The following is a 13,284-nucleotide window of genomic DNA, read 5'->3' on the forward strand; positions in this document are numbered from 1 at the left end:
TGTATAGCCCTGGCTGTCCTGTAACTCACTTTGTAGACCAGGCTGGCCTCGAACTCAGAAATCCACCTGCCTCTGTCTCCCGAGTGCTGGGATTAAAGGCCTGCGCCACCACGCCCGGCTATAACAGCCCATCTGTACAGGCTGGTTTTGTGTGTCAATTTGATACAAGTAATAGGTAGAGACACAATCAGAGAGGAAGGAGCCTCAGTTAAGGAAATGCTTTCATAGATCCAGCTCCAGGCATTTTCTTAATTAGTAATCAATTGGAGGAGGGCCCACCCATTGTAGGGGATACCATCCCTGGGCTGGTGGCCCTGGGTTCTATAGGAAAGTAGGCTGAGCAAGCCATGAGAGCAAACCAGGCCTCCATGGCCTTGAATCTGCTCCTGCCTTCAGTTTCCTGCCTTGTTTAAGTTCCTGTCCTGACTTCCTTCAATGATGAACAGTGATATGGAAGTAAAAGCCAAATAAACCCTTTCCTCCCTAGCTTACTTTTTGGTCATGGTGTTTCATTGCAGCAATAGAAATCATAACTAAGACACCCTCCAAAATAAAGTGTGTGTGTGTGTGTGTGTGTGTGTGTGTGTTGTGTGTGTGTTGTATGTGTGTGTGTTGTATGTGTGTTGTGTGTGTGTGTTGTATGTGTGTATGTGTTGTATGTGTATGTGTGTGTATGTGTGTGTGTGTTGTATGTGTGTGTGTGTTGTATGTGTGTGTGTTGTATGTGTGTATGTTGTATGTGTGTGTGTTGTATGTGTGTGTGTTGTGTGTGTTGTATGTGTGTGTGTGTTGTATGTGTGTGTGTATGTGTGTGTGTGTATGTGTGTGTGTGTGTGTGGTATGTGTGTGGATGTGCACATGCGCGAATGCTTGCTCGCTCACACTGGGATGCCTTTGTAGTCCAGAAGAGGACATTGGATTGATTTCATGGAACAGGAATTACAGTACTTGTGAGTTTCTTAGTGTAGGTGCTGGAAACCAAATTCAGATTCTGTGAAAGGACACTAAATATTCCTAACCATTGAGCTATTTCCCCATCCCCTAAATAAATGATAGCTGGGTGTGGGAGCAAAGGCTTATAAATCCACTACTTGGTAGATCAATGTGGGAAGATCATGAACTCAAGGTCATCCTATTCTGCATAGCAAGACCTTGTTTCAACATGCAAATGCACACACGTATACATATGCAGTTTCCTTTGTTTGTTTGTTTGTTTGTTTCTTTCTTTCTTTTCTTTCTTTTTTTTTTTTTTTTTTTCCGAGACAGGGTTTCTCTGTGTATCCCTGGCTGTCCTGGAACTCACTTTGTAGGCCAGGCTGGCCTCGAACTCAGAAATCTGCCTGCCTTTGCCTCCCAAGTGCTGGGATTAAAGGTGTGTGCCACCGCCGTCCGACTTTACATGCAGTTTTCAATGAGATGTAATTCTGAGTAGGACTCCAAATGTATATTATAGTATATTACTTTTTCCACATGTGTGTATATGCATATATATGCATGTGTGTGTGCGCATGTGTATGTGTGAGTGTGTGGTGTGTGTGTGAAGTTTATGAATGTGATATGTATACAGACATATATTGGTGAGGTGTGGTATGGATGGAGGCCAGAAGAGGATATCTGGTGTCCTGCTCTAGTACTCTTTGCTGTACACCCTTGAGACAGAGTCTCTCGCAGAACCTGGAACTGGCCTGGAGGCCAGCAAAGCCCTGACTATCCTGTCTCTGCAGGGTTACAGGTGAGTGTTAACACCCAGCTTTTTACACAAGTGCTGGGGAGTCCAATTCATGCTGGTGCAGTGGGCACTGCTGCCCACTGAGTCGTCTTCCCAACGTTTTTGTTTTACTAAAATATTAAAAACACCTTTATTTGCCCTTCTTCCCTTTCTCCTTTCCTCCCCCTCCCCCACCTGAGTTTTTTGACTCCCTAGAAATCAGTCAGAATGTGGAGAGTCATGTTTTCCTCTGATTGTCCCAACCCCCCCCCCCCATGCCTGCTCTCCCGTTCTGTTTGAGCCTGCCAGACACATGACAGTGGTGAAGTTGCCAGTGCAGACCACTGCAGAATGAGACAAAGCCCTGTACCTTTTGCTAGGAGGCATTTGGCTGTGACATACTGGCATGTGAATGCAGAAAAATATCTGTGGTGTCTGGAGGGAGCATATATGTTTTATGTTTCTCAGGTTGAGACAAAGCCCTTCTAGAAAGCAATTTTGAGTGCTGGGATGTAGCTCCATTGGTAGAGTGATTGCCTGCCATGCACAATATGCTGGGTCTGATTGCTAGCACTGTGCTATCTAAATTGGGCATGGTGGCATATACACGCCTGTAATCTTAGCACCTGAGGGGTAGAGGCAGGAGACTCAGTAATTCAAGCCCTCCTCAGCTACACAGAGAATTCAGTGCCAACCAGGGATACAAGAAACCGTGTCTTTAAGAAATGACTGGTTAGTGGATTTGTGGGGGTTAGCAATCCCTGTTCCTCGCCAGCTCCGTTAGCCTCATGGGATTTCTTCTGTGGGTTCCTCTTCCACAGAGATCAAGCTTCTGCTAAAACAGAGATAAAAAGATTATTCACTAGGGTAATGGGAAGTCAGGAATCTCACCACTTGATTCTTTTGCCTCTAAGGGGAAAGAAAATGACTTTAAGGTAATAATTCTTTAATTTGATAGTCCTTATGGTCAACTAGGTTAAGCAGTTTAAAACCCACCTGGGTTTGGCAAATCATGGGAGCAATCAGATTGGCAGTGTCTCACTTCAGGGCTATACAAGGACGGGCACGTAGGAATGAGAGGAACAGGTTTAAACCTGATTCAGATAATTAATGAAATTGTCTTCCCTAGCAACCTTGGAATCTCCAGGCCAATCAGATTACCCCAGCCTTTCAGTACCCGTGTGAACCCACACTCAAGGAAGCTGGCTAGGCCAGGCTTGGGTGGGGCAGTCAAGTCCTGTGAAGTGCAATTTGAGGGCCTCAGGATAGGCTGCCTAGCCAGAAATATCTCCTCTACCGGCTTGTCAAGGATATCTGCAATTTCACCAGCACTGAGTCATTTATCTTTTGTTTCTGTGGCTGTCTTTGCCATCTCTCCCTGAATGTAGTGGTCTGGGATACATGATTCCCTTAATCTTCTCCCTTTAAATGAAACAGGTTCAATTAAACCAGCTTTAATCTTTCGGGTAAGCCACAAACTCAGTTCCACTTTTCCCCATCAGGCCCCTGTGCAGCCCTTTACCTATCCCAGTCCAGCTCTGTTTGTTTAGATGGGAAGTAAAGTTTGAAGCTAGATGGCCTACGAGAGATAGGATGGCCAGAAGCAAGGGCCTGGGGACTAACGGGCTTTGCCACATGGATTCTCTGCACTGTCAGGACTGGGTAGGCCTTGGTCTGGGACAGGATGGCATATGGAGGGAGATGCTTTGCGTCTGTATGGACTCCTCTTCTTGACTTGCCCCATTCACCTTGCTTCTGATATCTATTCTTTGTCCCCTTGTCCCCTTGGTCATCCTCATTGTAGGTGGTCTCCTGCAGGAAGGGCATTCTCCTGAGGTGTTCCAAAACCGGACTAGAGGTTTGCCACCCACTTGCAGTTCCTCTCAAAGGCTGGGGAGTGGCAAAAGAGAAGAGGGCTGAAGATTCTTCAGCTTGTACAACTGCTTGGCACAGACCTGGAGACCCATTAATGAGAAGCCAGCCTGATGCTACACGTGTGTGTTTAAAACCTTAAGTCCCTCCCATCTCTTACTATTTTTGAGGCTACCAAGAGATGACCAGAACCCACTTTTGCATGATCTTGCCTTCAGGCATGCTTTAATCTCCCTAGCTAACTCACTTTTCTAGACATTTCTCCCTACCCCAAAGTAATGACATCATAAACTCCCCCCCGAAATAGAAACTCCACATTTATTTTTTTCTTTTTGAGGCAAGACCTTATGTAGCTTAAGCTAGTTTTAAACTCCTGAGCTTCCTGCCTCCACCTCCTGAGTGCCAAGATTGCAATCACGTGCTACCACGCCCCTGACTGGAAACTCCATTCAGTTTTTTTTCCTTTTTCCATTTGTGTGTGTGTGTGTGTGTGTGTGTGTGTGTGCTCGAGTGCATGCAAACACATGTGTGGCCTGTGTAGGCCTGATTGGTTTTGATTGTCCTTCTACTTTATTCCTTAAGTCAGGGTCTCTCCAGCAAGCCCAGTGCTTGCTGACATGGTTAGTCTAGTCAGCCAGCTTGCTTGTAGATTCCCTGTCACTGCGTTCTGAGACTAGAGTCACACACAGACAGGCTGCCATACCTACCTGCCATTTATGTGGGTTTCTAGGGATCTGAACTCAGGTACTCATGCTTACACAGAAACCACTGAGCATTTACAAAGTTATTTATTTTACGTGTATGTGGCTAAGGGTATGTATATGCACCACATGCATGCAAGAGCTGGAGGAGGTCAGAAGAGGCTGTTTGTTGGATCCCCTGGTCTGGAATTACATATGATTGTGAGCTGCTTCATGATCACATAGCTGTAAGGAGTTAACGTGTGAATGAAAACTATGTGGCCTTGTTTGGCACATGTTCAGTGCTAATGTGTTTGCCCTTATTATTTGATCATTGTTGCTGACAAGAAAAAGCATTCCTTTCTTCTGTGGTTATTTGGACTTACTCTGAGATTCATTTTATAACTGAAAGCAATGAATTGAAAGAAAAGAAATAGCTATAAAACACTTACTCAACCAAACTCTTTCAGGGAAAGCTGTGATTGTTTTTTGAAAACTATTTCATATCTGACTAATCTATCTGAAATTTTGGAAATGCACGATAAAGAAGAATCAGGAATGGGACTAACCTATGTGCAGTTTTTTGATTGTTTATTTTGAGACAGGGTTTCTTTGTGTAGCTCTGGCTGTCCTGGACTTTGCTCTGTAGACCAGGCTGGCCTGGAACTCAGAGGTCCTCCTGCCTCTCCCTCCCGAGGGCTGGGATTAAAGACATATGCCACTGCTGCCCAGCCCTATGTGCAGTTTTTTAGAGCCTTAGAACTTTCATGTTGCTAAAGAAAGTACCCAAGGAGTTGTAGGGGGCTGCAACCCTGTAGGTGGAACAACAATATGAACTAACCAGTTGCCCCTGAGCTCGAGTCTCTAGCTGCATATGTAGTAGAAGATGGCCTGGTTGGCCATCGTTGGGAAGAGAGGCCCCTTGGTCTTGTACACTTTATATGACCCAGCTCAGGGGAAGGCCAGGGCCAAGTAGTGGGAGTGGGTAGGTAGGGGAGCAAGGGCGGGGGTGGGGTATAGGGAACTTTCAGGATAGCATTTGAAATGTAAATAAAGAAAATAATAATAAAAAAATGTAAAAAAATAAAAGAACTTTCATGTTATTTTAAATTTTAAGATTTCTTTCTTTCTATTTTTTGTTTTTGTGTAGCGCCTGCACATATGTATGTGCACCATATGCATGACTGGTGCCCAAGGAAGTCAGAAAAGGGGCTGGATCTCGAACTGAAGTTATGGATGTTGCGAAGCACTACGTATGTGCTGCAAACAGAAACCAGAGCCTCAGAAAGAGCATGTGTTCAATCTCCAGCCCCTATTTTTTAAATTTAATTTTATTTTTTGAGACACAGTTTACTATAGCCCAGGCTGGCCTCAAACTGAATGTGTAGCCAAGAATGGCCTTGAACTCCTGATCTTCCGGCCTCTACTGAGGCAGCCTCAGTGCTGAGAGATGACTTGAGTGCACTACCAGGTCCACATGAGAAGTTTCCTAGGATAAAGGACTGGAGAGATGCCTCAGTGGTCAAAAGCGCTTGCTCTCCAATCATGAGGACCAGATCTCCAGTCTTATGTAACAAGCCAGGTATCCCTGCACATGCCTGCAACCCCAGCAGTTTTTTCTCTCTTTCTTTTCTAATTGTTATAAACAAAAACAATGGGAGGGCAACAGAATAATCCAAACTACACTTCATGTGGCTTCCAGGAGAGCTGAGGAAATGCAGGTTCAGGAAGAGACCCTGCCTCCCAAGTAGAAGGCAGAGAGAGTAGTAGAGAAGTCCATCCAGTACCCTCTCCAGGCCTCCTTGAGTGTGCATAGGCTTGCACCCCTACATGTGTGCACACGCTTACACAGACCACACACAACTAAATACATCTCTGAAATAACTTGCTAGAATGATAGGGAAAGAGTAGCCTGTAGAAGCTGCCGCCACTAACTAAGTTCTCCATGAGCTGGTTTCCATGTTGCTATCTGGTAGACTCTGGCTATGGCCAGGAAATCCCAAGGCAATGTGGTCTCTCCTTTCTGATAGGGTTCTTCCATCTGGAATGGAGATGACCCTTGATTGGAGGTCTGCCTCATAAGTCTTCAGGAACTCCTTGTGGAGTACAGCCTACTGGCTGTATGTTCTGCTCTATGACCTTTAACTTAGTGCTGGACAGAGAAAAGGTGTTCTGTGGACAGTAACTGACCAGTTTGTTGGTCTAATAAAACTCCTCTTTCCTTACAGGCTGTTCATAGTGTTGAGTATAGTTCTTGTTTCTCTCATTTGCCCCTGTGAAGCCTTTGGGGACTGGATCTGGTGATTGATGAAATTTATGTGACTTTCACAGAAGGCTGGCTCTGAGTGCAGGGTCCTCTGCTGTCTTCTCTATAGCCAGAGCTTCAGGCTAGGGTACGAAGGGGCTGGGAGTTTGCAGGTAATTTGGGAAAGGTGGCTTCTCTGGTGTTTTTGTGCATACCCACAGTATACATTTGAGAAACCTTAATCCACAAGATGCACAAGATGGTGTTGAGTTACTCTATAATCATCTTTATCCTTATCATTAGAACACAGTACAACCTTCATCCCTGGACTGCAATGACCAGAATAAACCCAAGAAAGCTATCAACCAAGCTGGGGCAGCATCAGACTCCACCCCAGATGCAGGTGCGTGAAGTGGTGGGGACTGAAAACATGACAACCTTAATTATAGAAAGAGTGTATGCAGAGATAAGGCTCGGGAAAGCACCCACAAGTGTGCTGACTTCCTGGGCTGTGGGTATCCATCCTGGAAGGAACTGGCTCCGGATGCCAGCACCCTGTCCTGCTCCTGGCATTTCAGGTGCTAGAAATTAAAAACCTTCTCTTCTACCTCTTTTTTCTTTTTTCTTTTTTTTTTTAAAGATTTATTTATTTATTATATGTAAGTACACTGTAGTTGTCTTCAGACACCCCAGAAGGAGTCAGATCTCATTATGAATGGTTGTGAGCCACCATGTGGTTGCTGGGATTTGAACTCAGGACCTTTGGAAGAGCAGTCAGAGCTCTTAACTGCTGAGCCGTCTCTCCAGCCCCTCTTCTACCTCTTTAAAAAAATATTTTTTATTATTTTTAATTATGTCTGTCTGTCTGTCTGTCTGTCTGTCTGTCTGTCTGTGTCTGTGTCTGTGTGAGTATGTGCTTTTGAGCACAAGTGCTGGTGGAGGTCATAGGTGAGAGGCTTAAGTGCCCTGGAGCTGGCATTATAGGTAGTTCTGTCCTCAGCAGGAGCTGCAAATTCTTTTAACTGAGACGCCTCTCCAGCCCCTGCGGTTTTGTTTTTGTTATTTTTGATACAAAGCCTTCCTCTGTACTTCAGACCACCCCTAGACTCACAGTGTAACCCAGGCCAGTAATGTGAAATCTTCCTGCCTTATCTTCCCAAGTGCTGGGTCTACAGACATGGATTAGTTACATGCCTTAGTTACCCTTCCATCTCATACATATTCGAGCATCTCTGAAGACCATGTGCAGCTGGGGCTGGGGCTGACGAGCAGAGAGTGGTTCTCATCTGCTGCTGTGAGGGGAATGCTGGTAGATCCTCTCTTGTGAGGGTCTTTTCTGTGAATAATTACAGCTGCTTTGTCTTTTTTTTTTTTTTTTTTAAGNTTTNTTTATTTATTATATGTGTGTACACTGTAGCTGTCTTCAGACACTCTAGAAGAGGGCGTCAGATCTTGTTATGGGTGGTTGTGAGCCACCATGTGGTTGCTGGGATTTGAACTCCAGACCTTCGGAAGAGCAGTCGGGTGCTCTTACCCACTGAGCCATCTCACCAGCCCGCTGCTTTGTCTTTAAGACCACAGTGGGGCCTGAGCAAGGTGCAACACACATTTAATCCCAGGATTTGGAGGCAGCGGCAGGTAGATCCCTGTGAGTTGAAGGCCAGTCTGGTCTACAGGATGAGTTCTGGGCCAACCAAGGTTAAATAGAATCTGTTAAACAAAACAAAACAAAATAAAAACAACCAAAATATAGACTGAAGTGACCATATCACATACTGAGGACGGGTTCCAACGTAACCTCTCTTTCCCCATAAGCTCACAAATGTAATAATTCCTCCACAGATTTTTGGATTTATCTTAAGGTTCTTTCCCTCCCTCATTCTCTGGGTAACCTTGGGGGGCCTGCTGAATCCCAAATCCATACTCTTCTAAGCACTTCTGAGGTGCCTAGCACTGGACTCCATCTCTTCCTGCTCTGACCCCCACCCTCCTGATTTCTGTGCTGATTTCTGGTCACCACACAGGTCGCCCACATCCTTGACATCTCTGGTGGCTGAGGTTTTCTTTGCCGACTTCAGTCACCTCCTGCCTTCCTGTCTTAGATATTTTTCTTCGCTGCTAGAGTAGGCTCAAAGAGTGTTGGTTTAAAACAAACACACATATGCTAGATCAAGTTGTGTTACTTTATTTCTTGAAGTTCTCCAGTGGCTCATGACTTTCAGGGTAAAGTTCATGTTCTTAGCACACAAGATGGTTTGTGATCCAGTTTCTATCTCTGTGCCCTTTGTCCCACAGGACATCCTTCATTCCACCTGTGCTGGAGTCTTTGCAGGTCCCCAAGCCCTGATGCCAGGTCACAGATCTGGTCTTCATGATCCTTCCAATGCCCTGCCTTACTGTTATTTTGTTTATTATTATTATTATTATTATTATTATTAATTATTATTATTATAGCAGGACTGGGGTTGATGTAGGGTCTTGGGGATATGAATAAGCTATTGATCTGCTACTGATCTGCAACCCCAACCCTCTTTTTTATTTATTTATTTTTTCTTTTGAGACAGAGTCTAATTAAGTTGTTCTGGCTGACCTGGAACTTTTAATCCTCCTGCCTCAACCTCTTCAGTGGTTAGGATTTCAGGCTTTCCTACCAATCTATCCTCTGATTGAGTTTTCGATGATCTCTCCCTTCATTCAGGCCCACCTGAGTCTCAAAGATCCTGTTTCCCAGGATTCCTGGGCATATTAACACACGCTCCCACACTGCTGGTTCCACTAGACTACACGTGGCAGGGGGCTGGGGTGTGTGCAAAGAATGCTCAGCAAATAAAATGGGCAGAAGATGGCCAGTTGGCCTTTCATGGTAGACAGTGCTCGATGGCTCTTGGGAACACGTTTGGTTTCTTGTGGTATTTGCCATCCCAACAAGGTGCTTGTTTCTTTTTTCAATTTATTTTATTATTGTTTCAATGTCTTGAAATTTAAAGGGGATTAGGATCAAATCTCTTTCCTGAAATAACTCAAGTACTGGACAAGTGTGAGTTGGTTCTCTCTTCCTACCACGTGGGACTCAGGGATCAAAGTCAGGTCCTAAGTCAGCTATTAGAGGCACTCACCTTTGCCCTCTGGCCTATCTCACAGTCCCATGTGCCTTGGACTTAAGTACGGGAACGTCTCTCTCCCTTGACTGTGAATGCTTCCTTAGAATGTAGGGTCTCGTGCACATGCAACCTAGAAACTAAGTTGTGCTGGGCACGGTGATTTATGATAAGAATCCCAGTGCTGTCAAACATCACTTGACAGACAACCAGATTGTCTGATTCCAGAAACCAGGCTTACCCGGCTCTGCCTTTTGCCTGTAGATCACAAGAGGGTTTTGGCATTTCTCTGTGATCTAAAAACCAGTTTGCTTACAACAGAGCTTGCTGTTGTTAGTCAGTGGACCTGGGAGCCTGGTCAGTCTGTGGCTTCAAAGCTAATGACCATTTTGAGGGCGCATTGCTGCAGCATGGAAACTCAAATTACAGCTGAGGCAGCCCTGCTTCTGCAGAGCTGGCTGCCCTGCTTCAAGCGCAGTGGAGCAGCCCTGAAGCTGCCGGGCTCTAGGCCTGTTTCAGCGCTGTAATGTGCAGGCTATAATTTGTTTGCCTTTTCTTTCTGTTTGTTTATTTTTAGACGGAGGCGGGGGTCTTCCTGAGTAGCTCATGCTGGCTTGGCGCTTGCGATCCTTCAGCTCCCCCCCCACCCCCCCCCAGGACTAGGATTACAGACAGGCATGTGCTACCACACCCAGTTCATTTTATATTTAAGTGCCTGAGTCATACTCACACATGAACTTGGTAAAAGCTTTAAAATAACCTTTTAAAATATCATTTTAACCTTTTTATTTTCCACTAAGAGCGACTGAACCCAGGGCTTTGAAATTTTTAGGCAAGTGCCCTACTATTGAGCTATATATCTCTCATCTTTTTTCTTTTTCTTCTTTCCCTTTCTTTTCTTTATTTCTTTATTTTTTATTTTTTATTTTTTTGAGACAGTGTTTCTCTGTGTATTCTTGGCTGTCCTGGAACTCACTCTGTAGACTAGGCTGGCCTTGAACTCATAGAGCTCCATTTGTTTCTGCCTCCCAAGTGCTGGGGATTAAAGGCACATGCCACCACCACCTGGTTCCTTTCTTTATTCATTTTCTTCTTACCTTTCTTTCTTTTTTTTTTTCTTTTTTCAAAAGTTCTCTTGAAATCCAGTTTTAGTTGATCTCAGTACATAGCAGAGATAAGCTTCAATTAATATGAACTCATTCTGTAGCCCAGCTTCAACTTCTTCTGCCTTAACCTCCCAGGTAGGTGGGAGTGCAGACCAACTGTAGGTCTGTGATACTAGGTCTGCTTTAACTGTTTTCCCTTCTCCCCCTCCTTCTCCTTTAAGACTATTATATTTTATTTGAGAGAAGAAAGAGGAAGTGAGACAGAGAGGGGAGAGAGGGAACTGTGATTATGTGTGCCCCTGGTTCTACATGTACTAGGTACATGCCCAGTGTCCTTGGAGGCCAGAAGAGTTACGCACAGCTGTGAGCTGCCTTGCGGGTTCCGGAAACTGGACTTGGGTGCTCTGGAAGAGCAGCCAGAGCTCTTAACCTCTGAGCCATCCCTCCAACCCCTGGCTTTACTCTTTTGAGATATTCACTTCAGTGACACTAAGTATCTGCCTGTGCTTGTGGGATCCCCACCGTATGCTACCTCCAGAACTCGTGCCGTTTCCCTCAGTTCAAACTCTATAGTCATTAAACACCAACTCCCTATTCCTGTTACCCAGCTCCTGGAAGCCACCTTCCTTGGTGTGACTCTACGAATCCCATGACTCCAAGTACCTCATATCAAGGGACTCTAAAACATCTGTCTTTTGGGGTCTGACTTACTTGTAGTAATGTTCTGAACGTTACAGCATGTGTCAGAATATAATCACTGTTCTATATTAATAGAAGTTTATTTCACGTATATGCCACATTTACCTGCTTATCTGTTGATGGATATCTAGGATGCCTTTTTACCTTTTGTGACTAGTTCTGCTATGAGTGCTGATGAGCAAATATCTCTTTCGATCAAAAATTACATTTACGGATGGGCGTGGTCGTACATACGTCTAATCTCAGAACTTAGGAAGCAGGGGCAGGTAGATTTCGGTGACAGGACACCCTGATCGACATAGCAAGTTCTAGGCCACCCGGGACTACATAGTCTGAGTCCCTGTCTTAAAACAATTTTTTTTCATGTGTCACAGTGTGTCAGTGGACATTGGAGGACAACTTTTGGGAGTTGGTTCTCACCTTTCACTGTGAAGATCTGGAGGATAGATTGCCAGGCTCAGAAGCAATCTTCTTTATTAGCTGAGCCGTCTTGGCCCTGCACCCACTTCTCTTCAGTATATATCCAGTAATGGAACTTCTTGATATGGCCCCTAGCTTGTATCAGGTGAATGTTATAAGTCAGGAGACGTTTGAACGGTTGCTGGGAAAGTTCTCCTACCTCCCCTATCCTCAACTGTGGTGACTCACAGATTTTTGTCTTCATAAATGTCATCTTGTTCAGATGAACAGGTGCTGAGCCCATCTTTTACATTTGATATGCCATTAGCAATTTCCCCCATTCCGTCTCCCACCTCTACAATACAGTCACTTTTCTGTGACTACCACAACAGTCCTGATTTGAGCTACTAACTCTCACCTGCACTAAGACAGTTGCTTCCTAACTGGCCTCTCCTTCTGTGTCTTGGACCCTCTGGTTCTTTTTATATCATAGCAACAAGATTGACTTTTTCAAAACATTAGTCGGGCTGGAGAGATGGCTCAGCAGTTAAGAGCAACGACTGCTCTTCCGAAGATCCTGAGTTCAAATCCCAGCAACCACATGGTGGCTCACAACCATCTGTAATGAGATCAAATGCCCTCTTCTGGGGTATCTGGAAACAGCTACAGTGTACTTACATATAATAAATAAATAAAATTTAAACAAACGAATTTAAACAAAAACAAAAAACATTAGTCAATCAGGCCAGCTTAGTCTAAATATCTAAAAAAAAAATTATGTCATTTAACACATAACTTTCGGTGACTCTCCATCTCACTGTGAAACACAGTGCAAGGGCTAGCAATGATGTAAGACTTCTACTTCTAGCTTGGTGGGCGTTGTGGCGCATGCCTTTAATCCCAGCACTCGGGAGGCAGAGGCAGCGGGATTTCTGAGCTCGAGGCTAGCCTGGTCTACAAAGTGAATTCCAGGACAGCCGGGGCTATACAGCTTTTACTTCTACAGTATCTGGCTCCTGCTCTCCATCCCTGATCCTTTGCTGTTCTTTGATTTGACAATCAAATTCCTTGCTATGAGCTATGTCTGGAATGCCCTTCTTCTTGACAAATTCTTCTCTTGGTAAATGTCACCTCACCAGAGAGACCTCTAACATACCTTTGATCCTTCTTTTCAACCCCCCACCTTCTCTCCATCCCTTTCCTTCCTTTCTCACTATGACTCTCCTTATGTAGTACAGGCTGACCTTGAACTCACTTCAGTACTCCTGCCTCCGCCTCTGGAGTGCTGGGAATTCAGGTATGAGCCACCTCAATGACTACCACCTCTGGCTTTTACTAATTCCATATTCTCCATTTAGTCAGTGTTCTCTGATACACATTAATACCTACATTTGTTAGTTTCCGTCCCCTTCACTAGAATGAAACCTTTACGATGTTTTTACTTTTTTTATTTCCTGTTGTAGTTTTCTTTTCTTTT

At 44.6% G+C, this 13,284-nt stretch overlaps 1 protein-coding gene across 1 annotated transcript in view; it reads left to right on the plus strand.

Moving 5' to 3' along the window:
* Positions 1-13,284, plus strand: part of Ahnak (AHNAK nucleoprotein) — an 89,753-nt gene that overhangs the window by 41,340 nt on the left and 35,129 nt on the right. The window contains exon 5 of the mRNA XM_021205213.2: positions 6,809-6,908. Coding sequence (XP_021060872.1) covers positions 6,809-6,908 — 100 coding nt within the window. The remainder of the gene's footprint in view (positions 1-6,808; positions 6,909-13,284) is intronic.

Source organism: Mus pahari, chromosome 1 (genome assembly GCF_900095145.1).
Source record: "Mus pahari chromosome 1, PAHARI_EIJ_v1.1, whole genome shotgun sequence".
Taxonomy (NCBI): Eukaryota; Metazoa; Chordata; class Mammalia; order Rodentia; family Muridae; genus Mus; species Mus pahari.